The sequence below is a fragment of the Cyprinodon tularosa genome, unplaced genomic scaffold (assembly GCF_016077235.1).
Source record: "Cyprinodon tularosa strain WSP-4 unplaced genomic scaffold, ASM1607723v1 ctg543, whole genome shotgun sequence".
Taxonomy (NCBI): Eukaryota; Metazoa; Chordata; class Actinopteri; order Cyprinodontiformes; family Cyprinodontidae; genus Cyprinodon; species Cyprinodon tularosa.
In genome coordinates this window covers 371,526-394,251 of record NW_024039278.1, presented here as the reverse complement: position 1 = coordinate 394,251, position 22,726 = coordinate 371,526, and the positions used below count along the sequence as shown (strand labels likewise).

The 22,726-nt window shown below is 35.2% G+C and overlaps 1 protein-coding gene across 2 annotated transcripts in view; it reads right to left on the bottom strand.

Moving 5' to 3' along the window:
• Positions 1-411: 411 nt before the first annotated feature.
• LOC119796332 (C-Jun-amino-terminal kinase-interacting protein 1-like) overlaps positions 412-22,726 on the bottom strand; it is a 49,166-nt gene continuing 26,851 nt past the window's right edge. For both annotated transcript variants that reach the window (XM_038304837.1, XM_038304838.1), the window contains exons 4-12: positions 18,102-18,183; positions 14,053-15,147; positions 11,331-11,406; positions 9,653-9,825; positions 8,494-8,597; positions 8,217-8,333; positions 7,610-7,680; positions 7,308-7,406; positions 412-3,675 (exon numbers count right to left, since the gene is read on the bottom strand). In XM_038304837.1, coding sequence (XP_038160765.1) covers positions 3,603-3,675; positions 7,308-7,406; positions 7,610-7,680; positions 8,217-8,333; positions 8,494-8,597; positions 9,653-9,825; positions 11,331-11,406; positions 14,053-15,147; positions 18,102-18,183 — 1,890 coding nt within the window. In that variant the 3' untranslated portion in view covers positions 412-3,602. The remainder of the gene's footprint in view (positions 3,676-7,307; positions 7,407-7,609; positions 7,681-8,216; positions 8,334-8,493; positions 8,598-9,652; positions 9,826-11,330; positions 11,407-14,052; positions 15,148-18,101; positions 18,184-22,726) is intronic.

Here is a 22,726-nt window from a genome sequence, read left to right as displayed (position 1 = left end):
TTTTATCAATAACCATAATGTTATCCTGAATATATCATCCTTTGGGGCTGTTTGCTCATGGGTTGGCTGCTAGAGAGGGAGGGGGGACATTGTGAGATCCTCAGGGTGGGGTCCTTGAGCTCTCTCCACTGTCTTCTATCATGTCGACTGCCACCTAATTAATTATATACTTTTGTTGTTGGTTGTTTTCATCTTCCCCACAATATGACAAAAAATGCTTAAACCACACAACATTGGAAATAAAATAAAAAAAATTCCATTTTGCTATGTCCCAATATGAGGGATGCATAGAGTAGATTACATTTGGAAACCTCTACTGTATTTCCTGTTGCAGGAAGCATCAAAGTGAATGTGTCAATGTGTGGTTTAAACAAGGTAGCGTACAGTAATAATGACAGGACCCCAGAAAAATCTGCTTTGATCGTTTTAAATCAAGAATAATTCACAGCTGAAAAGATTTTAAAAAAAGTTAAATGTCACAACACACTAAAACATTACAATATATTCTTCATAATTACAAATATTACATAACTATTTATATATGGCATTTTTTGTACATCTCTTGTTGTTTCAACTGAATTAAACCTGTTTTCTATGACTAGCTCTTGAAAAGTAAGTTAGGGAAAAACAAAGTCGTGAGCTCACCATGTTGGCAAAATGGTAAAAAAAAAAAAAAAAACAGCTCAGCACAGAAAAAAAGTTGAAAGTTGTACTTGAATCATGTAACTGTTGAGCTAAACAGCAATTTTCAGAAATCTTCGGTTATTTATATTTCTTTTGCATACATTTGTCCTTTCAAAATAAACAGTACATAAACAGATGTGAAAATTAATCAAAATAAACATGATGAATAAATGATGGATAATTGTCATTTTCCTATTAGTTCAATAATCAGAAGTCAAAACAAAAAAAAGTGGTAATCTATTAGTTTTACAAAGTGCACAACTGCAGCGCACAAACTGAATCTGGTGGAATCAGATCAAAGTAATTTAAGTTAAACATAAACAAACTAAAGGTATTTTTGTTAGTTGGACTTCCTCATGCTTACCACTGGCACTCAGTGTTGTTGAAAAGGTTTAATCTTTCATGCACCTGTCTGGGCAGAGTGCCATGTCATGTATGCAGTATCAGTGAGTTCCTGGAATAATGGTTAATGGTTCTTCAAACAAACCTACATATACATTTAGAGTTGCCCTTCTGTTTAAATAGATTACATTGCAAAGTTGCAAAGAGAGAAGAATGTTTTTCTTTTTGATTTACTTTGACAGATCCACCTTTTACATATACTTGAGAAAGACTGCTTTGTAAAATATACAAAATATACTGATCTGAAAAGTAAAATTAGGGATGATGTTAAACATTTTATTTTGCATATAACAAAATCAGCTCTAGTCTTGGTTAAAAAAGGTTAAATTAAAAAATATATAATATTTTGGTTTCCTTTTTGACAACCAAGGCGCCTCACACTGGCTGTGTAATTTCATAAACAAACTTAAAAACTATTTTTTTTTTTTAAACTGCCTTTTTCAGCATTCACCTGTCTTTGAATAAAAATATATGTGTAAGTTTGAAGTAATTTCACATTTGCTGAACAAAATAGAACAAGCAGAAAATATTAGGTATATACAGAATGGCTTACATGAACCTTACTTCTATTCCATCTGAGACTATTTTCTACCCCTATAAGATGGTTTGTGGCATTTACACTCCGAATCCCATGTAAGGATTGTAACTTGGCAATTGCTGTTTCCATGTAAAACATATAATCGCTTAACCACTGTTAAAACTAAAGTGTGTATTTTTATTGCACCTTTTGTACTGCCTCCATCTGACTATTCAAAGGTTGTCCTTTGCTGTTTTACAGAAATGGGACTTTCTTCTGTTTTTTTTTTTTCATCAAATTTTTCCAGAAAAAAAAAAAAAAAACTTGTTCTTGTATATGTCTTTCATGAAAGCACTTGCTGACAGTGGTTCATTGTATTACATATATGCTTTTTCTTTATGGGAGCACTAGGGAACATAAGCATATGTCTTTGGAAACACACTTCTTAAATCTTTTTACCCTTTTTTCCCACTCCATGTATCCAGGTTTTAGATCTATCCTGGAGAGCAAAAGAGTTGATTACCTTTATCTTCAGTTATATTTTATAACAGCCCCAGATAGGTTAGTCATCTTTAAAACTAACAAAGTAAAGTACTATAATATTATCCAATTTTCCCAACATGAATAAACGGGCATTCTTATGGAAATAGGTATCTCTACATCATTAGAACCTAATAGTTTTAGATTAGTTTAAATTCAATGTAAACCAAATATAAACACGTAGCTGTCAAAAGTTAAGTACCTGGTTACATATATTTTTTGTAATTCTTAAGATCACACAGTTTAGCCCAAATAGTTGAAAAAAAATCTGTTTCGTGAGATCTATTAATTGTAGAGCAAAATGCAATGTAGTGCTTTGAAAGCCAGTCACCACGAAACACTTTTTAATAATTTGCAGTTGAACATGTAAACTAAATACACTCTGTGGGAAAGTATGTTGACTCAGAATATTTACAACTATTGTCTAAAAGAGGCACTAACTAGTAAGGTTAAGCTTAGTTTTTGTGTTTTTGCTGCCACTTCAATCAAGTTGGGTCACATCAAAGAAAAAGAGCCGAGTGTGTTTGAAATTAAAAACAAAGCTTTGAATTCACAGGACAAAAGACATCTGTTTAACTTTGCTCTGCAGTGTAAACCAAATCACTTCGTTATTGTAGACAGTGAATTTACTTTTTATAATTTAAGGTTAAATCTTTCTTTGTTTTTGGTACCACTACTAACCTACCGATGTTGACAATTATGCTACAGACTGCAAAGTGTGAAAGCAGTGTCTATGAGATTTTCTGTCTCTTATGGATGTACAGTTCAGCTAGTCTATTCAGTTTGAATGGCTAGTGTGTCTGAAGGAGTGTGAACAAGCAATAATTGACCTTTAATTCTCTCTTGCAGCAGTTATATTTATTTTCTTTCTTAATGGATGAAGGATTAATGTATTTCCTTCTCCATTCTCTGAATCTTTTACTGTAACTGGCTTTAATACCTCAAAGAAGCAAATGTATACCCACTGATGTTATTTCACCCAATGTAAACTTTCAATTGTGTTAAGGATTTTACGTCCTTACTACCGACATGGCTAATTAGCTATTAAAGTAACAAAGGGTTATTTTTCAGATGTAACGTCCTGTTTTTTTTTTTTTCTTTTTTCCATGAAGTGCAATTTTATCTGGCATACTCCAGTTCTTCTGTGATCAAGCTGCTGAGATGATGTGACAGGCTAAATATTACTGATCAGGTTTCAGAAACACCTTGTTTGTGCTTTTTACAGTGAGTTGAAGGGTGGAGACTTTGGAAATAACCTCCACCTTTTGACTCACACCATTTGCATAAGTAATTTTTCTCCTTTGGCTCATTTTCATCTCCTGTTCAAGCACAAAGTTAAATCATCATCTCTTTGTTTGTTAAAGCGTTTGTTCTTCTTCTTCGCTTTTAAATATTTCTTCTCCATGCAACTTTATGTTATGATACAGCATATTGTACAAGGCCGGGGTCAAAGGCAGGGTTATTCCAAGTAAATGTCCTCCGTTGGGCACGAGAACTCTACAAACTCTTTGTAGTACAACTGGAATGCTTTTCTGGAAAAGGGAAATGCAGAGAAAATGTCAAAAAAAGACTGTCACAACAAATCAAACTAACAAATATTTAACACAACATGAACAAACATATAGTGCTTTGCAAAAGTTATCATAACCCTTAAACCTTTTAATATTTTGTCACGAGATAACCATCCAGTGTATTTTGGTGCTAAACTAACACTATAGGTCTATCTGCCAGATGAGGAATGGTATCGTAATTTAATGTTACTGGCTATTAAAAAAAAACTAGCATGGTTTTGAAGTGGAAGATGATTTATTGATGAGATTAATGGAGAATGAATGTGTAGATTCATTTAGGCCGACTATATAAATATAAAGCACCTTTAATTGCATTTCATGTTTAATTTCAAGGTGTTTAATGTATTTAATTCAATTCAATTTAGTTTATTTATATAGCGCCAATTCACAACACATATCATCTCAAGGCACTTTACAGTTCAACCAGATCATACAGTCAAATTGATTAAAAGTTTTCTATATAAGGAAACCCAGTTGATTGTATCGACTCGTTGACTCAAATACAATCCCTCACACTAAGCATGGTTGTAGCGACAGCGGAGAGGAAAAACTCCCTTTTAACAGGAAGAAACCTCCAGCAGAACCAGGCTCAGTGTGAGCGGCCATCTGCCGAGGCCGACTGGGGTTCAAGGAGACAGAAACAGAGATACAAAAAGCAGCTGTAAAAGGCGGCCCCGTCGAGGAAACACACAGCCAGGTAGACGACCTCTAAGCCAGCTCACATGACAGAGGATGAAGAGAGCAAATCAAGCCAATCACAGTCAGTGAAACAGGACTACAGTGGAAAAACAGGCCGATCTCCAGCATCTATAAACAAAGGTGTTCATGGCAGCAGCACAGCTGATATTTCTCTCCAGGATGGCGTCACAGCCAAACAGGAACAGACGAGGCAAAGCTACATATATATTTACAAATATATATAAAAAATATTCTCTACCCAATACTACATTTCTCTATTCTTGAATCGTATTTAGTGACATTAAAACATGCCTTCATCTCCTGACATTTTCCACTTTTGCAGGAAATATTGCCTTAACTTGTAGGATACAGCCGTAGTCTTCAAGATGGCAGCACCCAAGAAGTATGCACATATATATATATATATATGTATATATATATATATATATATATATATATATATATATATATATATATATATATATATATATATATATATATATATATATAAAGAATAAGAAATAAGGCCCATGATGAAAATATAGACTTTTATTGCATTAAAATATAGAAACTGATGTAGATTTTTGTAAAGTTTTTTCTTATAACATTTTTCTGCAGTTTTATTGTTCATTAGGTTTAGAGATTAAAATGATTATAAAACTAATATAATAAAATGTTTTTTCTACTTTTAGGTGAGGTTCCAACTGTTCAATCAAAAATTAACCCAAATATGCCAGTCACCTTCTGGTTATATTTGTAAAAACACTGTACATTACTGTATTTTATTTATATATTTTTCTAACTCTGCCATTTATTTTGTTATTTTTTATACACTTTTAAGGTCCACATTTATTTGACCACTTTTGCTGTGATGCTGAATGTCTATGCTATTCAATTTTATTTATATAGGCTATTATGTGACACTGAATTGTCATTTACTTCCACAGTTTGGGATTTACTGGCTCTATATATTTTTATCTTTGCATGTGAAGATAAGCATTATGATAAAATAGTTCTACCGCACAATGACTGCAGTGAGGATTGTGTATTTAAGGGACACATGCAGTCAGATATACAGTATCTGATGGAGAGTTTTGCATGCAGGAAGAAGAGCTGCATTCAGGACTTTATTACCCATATGCATTTTCAGCAAAATACGTGGGTTAAAGTTGTGTAACAACTTTAACATCTGTTGGATTTACAAATTACTAATAACAAAAGGCAAATCAAGCCTCAGGCTGAAATTCACTTTCAGAGAGAATGAGGATTGTTATTGTCACAAATATATGTTCTTCTGATCCAGCCTTGTCTAGGATCCCGGACTAAGATCTGTAACTATAGTGGAAATAGATAGAGATGACATGCAAATCCCACTTCACTTACAGCCTCAATTCTTATCCTGTATGATGCCCCAAGCTTAACTGAAAAAGTGTTTGCCTCATGTATGACTTCTTATTTCTCTGCATGTTTTTCACAATAGAGTCACAGTTGCATGTGACTAAACTCACAGTTGAATCACATGCAAAAGAGTCAACTCTTTTGCATGTAGATTGCATCTCCTAAGAACCTTGGAAAAAGATGAGTAGTAGGTCATGGGAAAGTTATGACTCACTAGTATCGAAGGACACAGCCATAAGAGACTGGGAAAAGAACAGCATTCTTTAGTCCAGTATGTTTAATAGAGCTTTAAATGGTATGATGTGAACTGTAAAACTGAATGTAAATGTGAAAAATAATTTGGTGAATGTTTTAGTAAGAATAAAGCCTTCCGCTTTGGGTCATTTAGGTAAAATGAAAACTTGACTATATTTGAGCTACTTTTACAGGAGCAGCCCTGCTTTACCATTACAACTATGCTTAGGATTTAACACAATAATAAAAAATATGAATGTGACAAAACACTGAACTTTCTGACTGCTAATGTATGGTGTAAGTAATGGATGCAAGTGATGGGTAGGAGGTAGAGTTTCCAGTATACCGCTCCTACAAAAACGTGGTATAAAAGACTTTATACTACAATTTAAAAAAGCCTTTCTTCTTGCCGACATTTATAAAGGTTGGAAACCTACCTGCATGACTTTGACTTCCTGTCGAGAGATTCAAATTCGTTATCAATCCTTGCTGCTATTAATGAGTCTCAATTGGCTGCTCTGGTTTTGCCTGGCCTGTCAGTTTTGGTGAATGGCCATTTTTCAGTAAAACCTTTTAAGTTGTTCACTCTTTCTAAATAAACAGTAGTGTGTAAAATGCTCAGAGGTTTGTGGGGAGTGGTGGCCTAGTGGTTAGGGCATAGAGCTTGCAATCCTGAGGTTCTGAGCTCGAGCCGCACTCCCACAGACTCCCACTCTGGAACTATGAGCAAAAATCCTTAACCCCACGATTGCAGCCCACTGCTCCCCAAAGGGATGGGTAAAATGCAAAGAGTGAATTTCTCCAATGTCAGATCAATAAAGTTCAATTATTATTATCATTTTTTTAGGTTTGGATATTGTTTAAAAACTTCCTCAGCTTTTTTCATTAACTTGGAAATGTCAGACAGAATGCTAAGAATTTGCTGTAAGGCAACAACACCTGTACCAACATGCAGCCCCTTTACATAGTAAACAGGCATATTTGAAATCTAAGCGGCTCTACTGGATTTTTGGAGGTTTATCCAATTAAAGGATTATGAAACCATCACTTTTCAGACCTCCACCTCGGAGCTGGATGTTACTTTGAGTAGATCTGTCACCAAAAAAGGAGAAATAAAAATTCCAAAAAAGTACAAAACATTGTGGTTGCAATAAGATAAAATCTGAAAAGGTTTGAGGGGTATAAATACACTTTTGCAGGCACTGAAAAACAAATTGTTTGGCACAGGATTAATCTTACATCAGTACTAACTCAAATGTGTTTGGCTGCAATTAAAAACTTACCCAACTGACTCAGCAATAGGTTTGGTGGAGTTTTCAGACACAAATACATGACAGGCAAATCTCTGATCTGCTGGGTGTTTAGTAATAAAACCAAAATACCTGCAAACAATAAAAAAAGAAGAAGAAAATATTTAAGAGTGATCAAAATCACCTGGGTCATTTTCATTATGTCTTTATTTTCAGGTTTAATTTCCATTTTTTTATTGCATTTTGCTCTGATTGTTCAATTTGTTCAAATGCCATGACATCTAGTGGCAACTAAAATACTTCACAGATGGACGAAAAGAAAATGGAAAGCTTACTTGCTGTTTTTAGGATGGTACCCACAAAAAGAGACATTCTTTAATTGGAAGAAATGACTGCATTCGTTACTCTGTGGACACAAACAGCAGAGAGAGAATAAAGCTCCTGACGTATTACTTGTTTTTATTATGTTTTTTTTTTGTTGTTTAGACAAATAAACTTCAACATTACATTAGATCTGCTGAGTTTTTTTTTTAAACTGAGAATTTATGTGAACTATGGACATCTTGGACCATAAAGATAACTAATAAATAAAAGATGCTGTCATGAACTTCAAACTCGTAAACATAGAATATCTTATGAATAAAGAATATTATATGCACTGTATATTTGTGTGGAGTGTATAATTACATAATTACAACAAATGTTCAGACTGAATGGTGACTCATGTTGGTGTTCTCCAAGAAGCTTGCAATAATGTACAATTTTGTGGGAAAATAGAAAAAACGTCACAATGTCAGGACAAGATATTTTCACTATTCTAGTATTTTTTTCTTATGTTGTCAACTGTTCCTTACTTGCTGCTGATGTCCAAATGTGGGAAAAAGTGGTATTTCTAAACTAATCCAAAATAACATGCTAATAAAGGACCAGTAAGAGTCTTACTCCGTTGCAAGCATAATAGTCCTCTTGAACCGCCAGTTTTATTCCTTTGACACTGATCTCCAGGATGCAGAAGGAAGGTGGGTTAAACTTGACTGTCATTCGTCTGTTGTTAGCAATCTGTGGGGCAAGATTAATATATTAAGTTTAGCATTTATTTAAAACCTAATCAAAAATTATTTATGAGTATGATAACAATTAGGAAAACATTTTTTTTACTCTAATAAAGTGGTACTAGTGAGTTTCTTCACACAATCATATAAAAGAAGGTGCTTCCTACCTTCTGCATCGCTGCGCAGAGAACATCATTTCCTTTATGATAGGGCACCTGGACCGACCCAAGGAACTTCAAGCGGTATCTGTCCATCCACTCACTGCTTTTCACTGCAAAGAAAAACATTTTCCTTTTTAGACCATTTAGCTACAGTCGACTCAGTTTAGAGGATCAGCAACCACAGAAGCAAGGCCACACTATCTATTTCTAAATTATATGACATTTTTGCATTGACAGCTGTATAGTTTATGTGTTCAATCATGTAAGAAATTCCTTCTTTGCTGTATTGTAAAGAATAAGGCAGAACATGATTAGGATTTAAAGGCAAAACCTGCTGCTGTCTGATTTATTTTTACTTTTCAAGCACTGCCATCTAGTGGGGATTTATACAAGAAGAAAACTGAATAATTATTAGGACAAAAATATATGGATAGAGGATGAAGGTAAGAGGAAACTAAACATTTAAAATAATCAACATTTTCTCTGTTACTTTGATGCACTGTCTACTCTGCTTGATTTGGAAAAATGCCGAAGAAAAGTTGGATTTAAACTTTACATTCCTAATTTGCATTATCACAATACACTCCTATTCACCATAGGGAGAAAGTCATATGTTTATGCTGAATTATAAAAGAATAATGTACTTCATGCTTGTAAATATAAGTTATATCAATTCAAAAGTCCTTTTTGTCTTTTTTGTCTTCGATTTTTATATTTTTTTTGAATAATTTCTCTTTCTGCACACATTTAAAATTAAAATAAAATCCCCAAAATGAAAATATGCATACATTACCGGCATTAATTTTTAAAATGAATGCTATTTTAGAAATTTATAAAGATACCAGAATTTTAGAGTTTTTCAGCATAAAACACTTAATAAAAAACAAATTCTCTAAATATTTTTTACAAGAAAATATCAGTAATCAGAGAAACACATTTTTAAATGGAATGAATAGTTGTTGGAAAAGAATAATATGAAAACATATAGCATACTATAGTCATGGTCAGGTTGTTTGGTGATTTCTGTAGCAAGATGTTGTTATTGAACTTTTATTTATTTTTACGACTGATTCAGACTCCCATTGTAGGTGCTCTGTGCACAGTTTTAGTTACAAATCTGTTTAACTGATATCAAAATATTCTAACATAGCACCCATGTCAGTACCTTTATAACATTCTGCGTCCTTGTTCACCTCTATGGCATAGTAGGCCGGGAAGATCCCATGAGCCCCAGTTCGCATGTTGTAGCCCTCGTACCAATAATCCTCTCCCTGAACCTCCACCAACAATGGGTCATCGACCTCCAACTCGAGCTCATCGTCATGTCGAGGCACAAACCTGTTGAGAAATATGAGACCTTTACACAAAAATTTGGTTTTCTTGTACCTTTGTCCATGTAGGATATTCAAATTCTACATTTAACAACAAACTCACTATGGCAACTAAAACACAGCATATCAATGTGGGGGATGCCACACCAGTTGGCTGAGCTGTGGTGGCCGACAGAGATACATTATGTCATTTGAGTAAGTATATGCCTCAAATTTTTGCAAGTGGAATTTCACCGTAGAAGGATCGACTTAAAAGAGAAGCTGTTATTTTCCGTTTGCAACCATCATAGCAGCAGCATACCTTGCTGCCACAGGAGGAAATGAGCTTTAGTGAGTTTTTGCCAAAGTCTGCACAATATGAGAATATTTTATCCAGATTTCCTCAACTTTTGTTACTTCTGATAACAGTTTCGTTAAATTATTCCTTTTTTTTTTTCAAGTGCCTGTAAAAAGCTAATTAATTAGATAGCCTTAAGTATGGTTTAATAGCCAGCACTTTTACTAAGACATTTATTTTATTCATTTGGCCTGCATGTACATTTCCTTCAGCAAAAGATCCAATGAGCACTTTGAACCGTCTTGCCATTAAAATGTGCACAATCAGTAAAGTTGACTCTCTCTTTAAAAAAACAAGTTAACTTAAAGAAATACATAAATAATAAATTCAAGCAAATCAATCTGCATTTATGTACATTTTTTTTGGGTTTCCTGCATTCATCCTTTACCTGCCTGGTCAACCAAAAGGCTTAGACACTAAAAAGTTACAGGATGAAAAAATTTTCCCAAGTACTTTTACAGAGCATATCAGTTTAAAAATGAATCCCTTTAATGTTTGATCAAATAGTAGATTCAAAATGGGTTCATAGATCTCTATTTTAAAGGAAAAACTTTTTTTGATCATGTCAATTAATGTGGTTAATTAACATGGCGACGGTCAAGCACATCTGCTGCTAACACAACATTGACGGCTGGCTAGGAAGCCTTTCCAAAGAAGTGTTATCCTATTAAGTTGTGAGGACAATGACCCCCCCCCCCAACCCGCATCATATGATTGCCTGCTTGATAAAGATGCTCTTGTTCTCCTGACTGTGTTACTGTTCTTTTGGTGGCTGCATCCCACTGCCTGGAACAGCCTGAGGATTCAGTGGCAGCTGGAAGTCCTCAGTGCGAACTAGGGGAATTGGAGGTTTTTTTTTTTCTTTACTAACCAGAGTCCTTATAACATCCTTTGCAGCCTTTGCAAAGTGGCAGCAGAGGTCAAAATGTGAATGTATGCTGAATAATACAAAATATGGAAGTTCATTTAATCATATACATCTAAAAAACAAACAAAAAAAACAAAACTGCAAATTGAATAGTAATATAAGTAAGAAATGCATTTGCTATTTCAACAAAGTGCTGGTTGAACATGTGGCAATATATGGATTGGAAAAAAAATGACAAAAAAACTTTCAGGATACTATAAAGATTACAAACTAAATGTATGATGATAAATATATCAGTCTGCTTTACCTGTATACTGCTCTGTGGGTCTGATCTTTCTCTTCTCCATTTATAATACAGGAATATAAGCCAAAGGACTCTGCACCTAAAATACCATAAAAGAAGTCAAAAATATGAGGAAAACTGACATAGAAGGACAGACTTAACAGTCTGCACTGTCATCTTTTATTTTAGACTGTCAAAAAAAATATATATATTTTTTTTTTAAGTGAAAGTCTACCAAAATCCAATGTAAATTCAATCATTTTCAAGAACACAGAAACTGAAGAGTCCATAAATCAAATTAATAATCTATAAAACAGATTAACTATGTGTATTTTGACAAAGAATCTCCTGAAATCCCTTACTTCACGCTGTACTTTGTAGATTAAGTGCTGTAACACTAAAAGGTTTAAAAATGCAAGTGGTACAAATAACAGTAAACTAGCACCAGAGTGCAGTATAAAATCTAAAGAAGCTTTAGAAACACAAAGCCCAATACAGATATAGATATAAGTTAATTCATTAAATACAAATTCGGAGAAGGAAACTATTTATTCCTAGATGATACTTGCTTACGATGCATGACTAAAACTGATAGGTTATTAGGCCTGCAGTAAATTCTCAAGTTTTATTAGGAAATTGATCTCGGCCTGATTCAGAAGAATTTTTGCACTCTTTTCATAGCGCACAAGTTAACATCAAATATTTTCAACTGTCTTTTGAATGTCTCAATGCATTATGATTAGGGCTGCAACAACGAATCGATAAAATCGATAAAAATCGACTTTTAAAAGCGTTGGCAACGAATTTCATCATCGATTAGTTGTGTCGCGCGATTATTGCGTCATCTGCCGCGCCGTCATCACTGCCTCTTGACTGAAAGAGGAAGAAAAAAAAATACGGCAGAGCGAGTCAGCGCCGCAGGTGCAGTGTTGCCAACTCCGCGACTTTTCAGACCTCTCCAGCGACTATTTTTCAAAAAAGCGACTAGCGACAAATCTGGCGACTTTTTTCGGTGTCACTGGCGGCTTTTGGACTCTTACGTGAAAGCATGCATCGTTCCTACTCTGCCGTGGGGCGCCTCCCCCACCCCAACCGCGTTTTCCCGCAGGAGTCCCTCTCAGTCAGAGCCTCAGCGTCCAGACTGCAAATGAAGCGCGCATGCACCGGGATTGACGGCGCAAATTGATCACAATAATTCAAATAGCCTGCGCTTTGTAAAGCGAAAAAAGTGATAACATGCAACTTTTTTCAAAAGAAATTAACATGGCACGGAACCACCATGTTTGTTTGGTTTTAAAGTGGGGAAACGTAACGTTAGTTTCTCAGGTAGCTCATCTGATGCTTTCCTTACCTGGTTAGTAGGTTACAGACAGTGATAAGGTTGGCTACTTATTTTACTTTTAATTTCATTTGAATTAGCTTAAGCAGCGTTTATATTTACTTTATAAATAAATTAACTTGCAAATTATGAGGGCAAGACTTTTAAAGTTTAAATCTTCTGGCAAAGATAAAGTAAAGATGATCCTGCAATTTATGGAAGTAAAGCAGAATAAAATCCAGCAAGATCAGTAATATGTCAATTAATTATATTTGCCACATTCCCATGTAAATATCTGTCTTTGGAGGATGTGTTTTTTAGCACCCCTAGTTCTCTCATTTTTATTCCAAATACAATTTATAATTTGAATCACAGGGCTATTTTAATCTCTATGGTTCAGTATTTTCTCAAGTAGCAACTTTAACTGCTATACTTTCCTGTCTTAAAAGGCAGCCCTCTTCTAGTCTAAAAAAAACTCATTTGTTGAAATGGGGGGGCCTATTGTTTGAACCCCTTAGAGGCTTTTAAAAACAAAAATGTCTTTTTTTGCGCTTTATGAAACAAAGTACCCTATATTTTGTGGATGTACAGCTACATTTCTCATGTAAGTTTGCGTAGTTTTAACACAAACATTTATTTTTCATATTGCACCAGTACAGTTAATGAGCAACCTGTACTTGTGTGCTTGTTTGTTCTGTCTATAATGTTTATTTTGGAATAAAGAGGTTAATATAAAAAATATTTTTTGTCCGATTCATCGATTAATCGAAAAAATAATCGTCCGATTCATCGATTTTTAAAATAATCGTTAGTTGCAGCCCTAATTATGATTGAACATTTTCAAGCATAAACAAAACAAAGCCCCAACATATTAAAAAATTGTTAACGCATAACACATTTTTACACAAATTCTGAGCCACCATTGATCTGTTAGGTGTTTGTTTTTACTGCATGTTTGTTTTGTGAGAGAAAACTATGCAGAAAGAAATATCCAACACAGGTTTTAAGCTGAAACGTAAACAATTTTAATAGAAGCTGATAAGATGATAAATATCTATGCAGAAGGAAAATATGTTATATTTTAGTGTCTTTCTACAAGCGATCATTTATTTCAACTCATTTAAAAAATATATTATTACCTAAAGGGAAATTAAATGATTAAGTAGATCTATCAGTGTAGAAAAGTTTATTTTTATCTTAATTAGGGAGCAGTTTCAAAATTGGCTTAAGGAAAAGTATTTAGTGGAAATCTGCACAGGTAGTTATGGCCAAAATTTCTCATGGACATTAATGACGAATTAAAAGAACCTTTGAAAAACAGATTCAAATAATTTTAGCGGTTTGAAGAATAATCTATTTTAACCATAAAATACAATTTCATTTAAAAATTAAGAATTAGAATTTAGGGTAATGACAGAAGTGACTTACTAGAAGAGCGAGAATGGCCGTTCATAAAGACATTGAGAAACTTCTTGGTGAAATGCAGGTCTTCTTCAGGTGTTGAGTCCTCAGATAGGCAAGCTGTGGCCTCCCTCTGGGCCGCTTCTGCCCGTGGGTCATGGTCCTCATCTTCATCTTCTTCCTCATACTCCTCTCCGATGGCTGACTCATATGGAGAGGAGACGCAATTATCGTAGACTGTGGCCGAGTCACTGTCATCGCTGAAGCCTTGGTAACATTGTCTGAGACTGACGAGCTCTAGCTGAGCATGTTCATCCACCACTAGTGTGTATTTCACTGAGTCATATGTCAGGCTGCTGGCTTCTGAGCTTATAGTAGTCCTCAGAGGGACAGGTTTATCTCCCTTTCCTTCCATCTTTTTCATCTTTCCATCCATCATTATTCTGTCTACATCCTCATCCTCTCCACAGTAGCTTTCATCTGTGGCATCCACATATTCTACTGATGACCCAGGCCTCAGCATGGCCCCTGCTCCTGTCCCCTTTAAGCTGAGGTCTAGTGCAGCAGTGCTAGGTGGTGTGATGAGAGACTCTACACAGGAAGCATATGAAGGTGGAGGTAAATAGAGCTCATCCTCCTCAAAAATGGAGGGGTTGGTCCGGTCTGGGAGGGGCTGATAAGGTGGTGGTCCCTCTGTATCGGAGCTTATTGACATGCGTCCTTGTTCAGTCTGCTGTGAGAGAAAAGGTCTGTCCTGAACATTTGGGGGTTCCAACGATTCTGCTGAACGCTGCACTGGCGTCAGATATATCTCCTCTGTGGGTTCCAGATGAACATCCGTTTGGTAGCGAGTCTTGTCCCGGTGGCCCAAGCTGTCCGTCTTACCCGCAGGGTACAGAGGAGCTGGTGTGTAGTTCTGTGGAGGTGGAGGTTGGGGCGGCTTCTCCTGCAGCTTAGAGCATGTTGCGGCTCCCGAGCTTGAGCTGTGCGAGTGCCCAGAGGTGTGGCCGTGTCGGCAGGGGGCGTCCGTGGAGGTCCCTCTGTCTTTGGTCTGTGCAGCGCCACCCTGCACCTTATCCTCGTCACTCAGACAGCTGTGCTCTCGTGGCGGAGTGAGATCACCTACAGAATAAAAGGATGCAAAAAAAGCCATGCAGAAAGCCACACAGAGAAACATGGAGATACACAAGTACATGCAAAAGCCAGGCACACAAACACAGCAGGCACACATAATGCAGACATATAGGAATGTAGAGCCACAGTTACGAATGGACATTGCAGCAAATGCACAGAAATAAAAAGAAAAAAACCAAAGCAAAAAGCAAAACAAGTAGAAATTGTTAGGTAATGTCAGGATTATACTGATAACCCCCCCTCCACTCATCAAATTCAGAGCCGGCTGTGTTATGTCACCTGTTACGTCATAATCCATCACCAGTAAATCAAAGCATTATAATAATAATCTACATCATTGATACAGTATTGACTTGTGAAGACAGAACACTAAAGGTTCAGTAGAGTTCAATCACCTGTGACGAGACTGGTGTACAGAGACCTTAGACTTTGGTGTGGCTGTTGTAGGTTCAAATACTGGCTTGTGAACTTCTGTTGCAAGTGTCTCTCTAATTCATCCTTATATCTTGTCAGCCTACCAAAAAGTAAAAGCTCTGACAGAAAATGTCTCAGATTCATCTCAAGTTAAGTTCTTTAATTTTTTCCTTGAAATAAATAAGACATATATGAGAACAGATACATATCATTATTATAAGAGCTTCTCTGTTTATTCCAATATTGCTCAAATGGTAAAATATCTGACGAATAAAACTGCATCTAACCTTGAACTATTATCTCCACCATAAAACCTTATGGCGGCCAAATCACGCTAAGGTGACCCCATTCTCTAGCAGGGATAGAAAAGCTGGCTACAGTCTTTAGGAAAATGGATGGTTGAAGTTAGAAAAGCCTTAAGGATATTTATAAGGATATTTAGTCTTGAGAAAGAAGGGTATCTTCAAAACATTAAACCAGGAATAGATCAGAAAAAAAGTTACATTTTTTCTTCAACTCTTTGACTTGAACTACAAACAGATAATTATCTGCAAATGCATTTATGATGCAAACTCTAAAACAAAATATGTCCCAGAAAAGTGCTCCACACAAAAAATACTGCAATTACTAAAAATAAGCAAAAACCTAGTATCAATAAAAGCGAATGCAAAGAAAAAATACAGCAAGCACATATATAATGCAGCACCAAAAAAATGCTGCAATCACAGAAATAAAATGATGCAAATAGCAAAAAGAGCTGCAAACTTGGTCTAAAAAAAAGGAAGTGCTCCAGACCACTAGTGGGAGTAAAACAAAGAACAAACTGTAACGGATTAAGTAAAAGTAATACCCTACACATATTAATTTATAAGTGAGTTTTTATAGATATTGATACATAGATAATATAGAGATTCGTGCATACCATTGAGGTATGAATTAATAACTTCCCTCTGACATCATTGATAACCACAATCCAGTCTGGTAGGCGGCGGTAAATGCACCTTAAGTTGGTTGCCATCCCCCAATAAGAAACATAAGAAGAAGAAGAATGTAATGCCCGGGGCCAATATAGTTTGTTCTCTTTTTAATTCCCTCTAGTTGTTTGGAGCACTTTCGATTTGGTTCTTTCTGTTATTGCAGCATTTTGTTTTTGCATTTGCTTTGTTGATTAAAGGTTTTTTCTTCTATTTTTAGTGATTTCAGTATTCTCTGTTTACAGCGTTTTTCTGTCACATTTTTTTTTTTTCTCCTGTGTATTTCGGGGTTTGCATCATATCTTTGTTTAGAGCCAGACGCTTCATATTTTCACCTCTTTGCAGCTTATTTCTTTTTGTTTGCAGGGTTTATCTTTTGCATTTGTTTTTTGTGATTTTCTGTTCTAGAGTTTGCATCATATGTGTGTTTGCAGCTCACTTTGTCGTTTACTGCATGTTTGCAACTACCAGTCAGAGTATTCCAGAATGGATAACAAATAGATTTACCTGCAGATTCCTTGATCTGTGTAAGAAAACCTATCAAGTTAAACTACTAATTGTTTATCTTTAAGGCTCCACTGGTCTCCAAATATTTGTATGTTTGAAAGTAGGTAGAAAGGAAATGGGAGTAGAGAAAGGGGGGAAAAATATGCAGCAAAAGTTACCAGGTCGGGACCTGGACCTGTGATGGCCGCATCGAGGAAAAAAGCTTCTGTTAATGAGTCGTGCACTTAACTCCTGCACCCTCTCTGTGCTCAAGCCTAAATTATTTCTACTACAAAATACTTTGACTAAACCTACAGAACTGTATGGAGATGCACAGCCACTTTATCATCTACATTATCTTTATTTTGACTCTTACTTTCCCAGCTTAAGAAAATTTGACCCCCACATCTGAACCTTTATGTGTTATAACGTATTCTTACTAAACCCAAATGAACTTTGTATTCCTTTGAGATATATTTCTTTTCACATTTCACACAGCAGTGCAATGTCTTTCTAATAATAATAATAACGGCTAGTATTTTTAGTTAGCAGAAGCTCCCTCAAACATTTGTTGCCCGAGGGAAGAAGTTATGTCTCCTTTGCCAAGGATAGCCTTGATTCTATACACATGAAAGCTGTTTTCGGTTTTCCTTATTTTGCATTTTAAAATAGTGCAGTTAGCAAATTATTATTTATTATTATAAATTAAAAAAAATATTATTTTATTTTTTATTTTTCCAAATGCCTGCCAGTTTCCTTTTTTTCATGTACCAAATTGGGCTTTAAACAGTGCTGCAGCAATGCAAAATGACAGTTTCCTCTGAGCTAATGCTTGGTAAAAAGCACACAAAAAACTCACAAAAGCCATCCCTAAGCCACACTCGCCTTGGGTCACATCAAGCTTTTCGTCTATTTCTAGTAAGGAATCAGCCTGCCAAGCTAGAAGAAAATGACACCTTCTGATCACACCAATAGGAAACCTCCACTATTGTCAATGTTCAGAAGTGACACTTTAGTCAACAAAAACATAAAAATCATTGTGTAGAAATTGGAAAAAGAAAAGCTTACCAGTTTTTAGGGGAGAGGATGAGCCTGAAACTTTTTCCTGCCAGCTGTATTTCTTGCCGAATGAGTTGTTGTTTAACGTGTCCTGGAAAAAAGAAGAGGAAGTTAAGAGCCCGGTGGGAGGAAAAGATAGATATTGTGTTAAAATTAGAGAGAGAGACAAAGAAGAACTGTGTCACCACATTCGACATACTAGTATATAACATCCGACTTTGGTGAAAGCGTTACATGCACGAACACACAGAGACACACACAATGATCGAAATGAATGAGCTGGGATTTCTTTTGTCCATGCTTCGTGGCATGCATTTAAAGGGACCGGACCTCTGGGAGAATTCACACAGTCAGAGGGTCTCTGCTCTCATTTTGTCTAGTTGTACATGGTGAAGGTACTGTATAACACTTGAGGTTCCTGTTTTAAGTTTTGACTTGCTTTATTAAGATCAGCAAAGATGTAAATACATTTTCATGGGTATGCCACAGATCAATTTCTGAAATCTGGGGACTCAAACAGGAATTTTTGGACAACCGCAGTGATAATGTGCCATGGCCAAAGTTTTCACTTAGTGCTTAATTTTATTGCCTTCACCCTGAAATAACAAAAAAAAGCTGTTACAAACCTTCCATATTTAAAGCACCCCATTTGTAATCTTTATAGGACATAAACAATTTCAAAAATTATTACTGTCATCATATAAAAAAGAAAAAAAAAATCACATTTTAGATCTGGTTTCATAAATATGAAGTTATTTTGGGTAGTTTTTTTCAAAGAAGGATTTTATTTTTATTTGATTAGTTTTATTTAAAGGTAAAGCAACAAGTTTAATTCCTCCTTGCCATTAAGTAGCACACTTATCAGCTGGTTGCCATGTTCTCTAATGCTAACCAAAGGGTTGGCATTAGTGGACTGGAACCTCAGGTGAGCATTATGAATTGTTTTTTGTTTTTTTTTTTTTACAGTGGCCTTTCTAGCGATGTGGCAATAAGAATAATTGTCTTCCTGCCAAAAAGAGCCCAACAGATTTTACTTTATAATTATACAGGGAGTTTTACATATTATTTGGACACTGCGATGTAAGTAGAACAGAAAAAAAGGAAAAAAAGATGAAAGAAAGAGGAGATAAAAGGGAGATAACGATAATCACGAAATATTTAACTTACCTTTCCAAAAGTCAATTTATATATTTGCAATGGGTTTTCCATATATTTGCACTTTGCTGCTTTCTGTTTTCTGTGATTGCAGCATTTCTCCTTTGACTGTGTTTGGTGTTTTTGTAGTAGCCTAACTTTTTTTCTTTGAGTTCTCATTTTTGTGTTTTTATTACATTTTGAACATGTTTTTGCATGACCTTTACACTCCTTGACAACCATATGAAAACTAGCACAAAAAATTGCAAAAGGATCAACAGCACAGAAAACTATGGTACTATTCCCTCCAAAAGAATGTCCTGAGAATAAAAATGTTATACCACACAGTTTTTATTCAGTTTCCCATTATTAAGGTATATGACCTAAAGTATACAATAAAAAAGAAAAAAAAAGTTGGTCTAATAATTTTTTTCCATGGTTGGATGTCCTGTGTACGGTAAAAAAAAGCAAAATGTTAAAATTGTTGTAGCTGGAATCCTTTCAAAAACTACACTGGTGTTCTAGATAAGCCCTATATATCTTAGACATTATGACATTAAGATATGCTTAAGTTACTTAACTTAAATAATTAAATAATTTCCCTTAAAGCCTTAAAACCAGCAATTATCTAACTGCTGCTTAAAAAGAGAAACTAGGTGAAATCTGCAGAACTACAGGCCCATCTCAAATCTAATTAACATAATTAGTTAAGATTTCAGTCAATCATTTTTAATCAATCATTTTATAATTCTCCTTTTATATTAATCTGCATTGTACTTTTTTCCTGCACAGCACTGTGAATTGTCTTGCTACTAATGTAGCAATACTAATGCCTAGTGTAGTTGGGTTTATTTCAAGGTTTAGAGAAACAACAGATGGATAACCAACTAGAAATTCCTGTGACGGCAATGTGTCCCACATTAGATTCTGCATTCCTTCTCTACCAGCCCACTAAACATGAGTCATTTCTCCTTTACGTTTACCAGGCGGAAACTCAGCTATTGCCGTGGTAACGAGTGAATCAGCAGGTGGGAAGCTGCGCCGAATGATCTGAGAAGCAAAAGATTTTACCACCACGACATGCTGATCATGACTGGAGAGGCAACAGATTCAGCATTAATGATTAGGATGGTGTTGCTGTGATTGGACTGGATGTTACTATTTGATGTTTTACCTAAAATATTAGCTGTCTCACACTTCGACTGTGAGGAAATTTGATTATATTGTGATAGAATCCTCTTTTTCCATTCTACCATAATCCAAAGATTTTTTCCCCAAGGAGCAAATACGATAAGGAGCGAATAACCGGTTTGATCTCCCTAAAAAATATGAAATCTTCCCAGTTCAACACCTTTTTTTATAGATCTGCTATCATATATTGTCCTGAGAAGTTTGTATGTCTAGGAAATCCCTTACTCAAACATTTACATCAACATAGTGTGTCTTAACTAGATGGGTGATTAGCCTTAGACTCAGATTAACACTGACGAATCCTTTCTGGCACAGGCATCTGTTTTTCTCTCTAATGGCTACTTTATCAAAGCAGACTTAAAAGGGATGCTCAGCATATAGTACCTCCCCTGTCAACACGTCTCTATACAATGCTGTGTGCCAATTTTTATTCTATTCTTTTTTCAATTTGAAATGTTTTTTTTATGGTTAATATAATCATTGGTGTCATTTTAAGGACAAAAAAAAATGTCTTTAAAATAGTAATATAAGAAAAAATAAGTTTTCAAAGGCTAATTTTAATGCTAAAGAGCTCTTTAAAAACCTGTCCTAAAAGGCATCACCAAAAAATAAACTTTCAGAATGGTAAGGACTCAGATGTTTGTATGACCATGCAATAAGTCATTAAAACCAACAATGAGTTGTTTTTTTTAATCTGGTCATTAACTGCTATGCTATGCATATTAATTTCTACTGATTGTAATAAAGCTGGTAATTTTGGGTTTGGCTGTTGACTTGGACATTTTTAAATAATTACACTAGGGTTGTCAAAAGTATCGATATTCAAAAAAGTATTGATACTGAAACGTTGTATCCGGATACAATACTCATTTTCAAAAGTATCGATACAGCCATCTAAAGTGCAGAATAGTGGAAAATGCACTTTCAGAACACTGTGTGATTGAATAATTCTGTGCACTTTTCAGTTTCAGACTCTTTTTTTGTAACAGGTGCAGCTGCTGAGAATTATTTTTGTTTCTAAACCGGTTTGGCTAGTTTCATTGTTATGTGTGCAAAGCATAGCAAAGGAAGGAACACTTAATTTGAATTTTGTAATTTTTTTAATCAAGCTTGCTTAATACTCTGCACAGTAAACAACCTCAAAATATTGTTCTTATTGTTTATTGTATTTATTTTTTGTATTTTTATTTTTAATGAAAATTTCTGTTGAATTTTGGAGTCTTTGTTTTTATCCCTGTGGTATCGAAACTGGTATTGAGTATTGAATATTTTCCTTAGTATCGGTATCGAGTTGAAAAGTTTAGTATTGTGACAACCCTAAATTACACTCTGAAATCAGATTTCAAATAATAGTTCAGTCAGAGAGAAAGCTGTCCACTGAAGTTTAAAAAAAGACCTTTTTGTGTGAAATCCATTTTCTCTACAGTACTTAGTGTGAGGAATAAGAAACTCCAGGAAAACATCAGCATTCCACCATCTCATCTCATTTGAACTGCTCAATGTGCTACTGTTTAAGCCTTATTTGTTGTTGTTTATAAAAACAAAAAAAAATGTGTACATTATAGCTATGTTATTCTTGACAATTGATTTGTTAAGTATTCAATTCAATTCAATTCAATTTACTAGTTGTTAAATTATTAATAGTACATGCATAAAAGATTAATTTACGATGACATAAGTCCTCTCAGTGATATGAGGCTAAATATGACCCTAATATTCCAGGACAAACTCTCATAACCTGGAAAGCTGTGCTCAGGCTGGAAACAAGAAGGTCAGATTCCATCTGCTGCTGAACTACCTGAAAGATCGGCTACCAAACAGAAATACTTCATGTCTGCTCCAGCAAAAGAAGAAGTGACTTTGACCTCTGAGCTAAAGGGCGAAAAGCATTATCTACAGTAAAATTGGTGTGAGCCAAAGCCGCCATTAAAATGATTTAGATCTTCACACCACAACAGGCACAAGCTACTTGCCATTGTTTTAAAATAAAAAAAAACTGTTCTTTACAGAAGCTGTTTTATCTACAGTCTGATAAATTCAAGGGCTAGTAAGACTACTGGAATGCTGAAATTGTTCAGTTTTACTGCAAGTTCCCACGGAGTTCAATTAGCAAAACAAGCAGTGACCTGTTTACTAGGGGAGTGGTGGTTTAGAATATTCAGCAGGTTGCAGGCATCCTCTCCTGCACAGTGGAGGCCCACCAAAGAGTAATGAGGGGCTAAATGGAGAAAATAAAATTTACCATATTCTAAAAGAGTTGAAATGACAAAAATGATTAGGTTTTTCATCCAAGGAAGTCCAGCAGACCA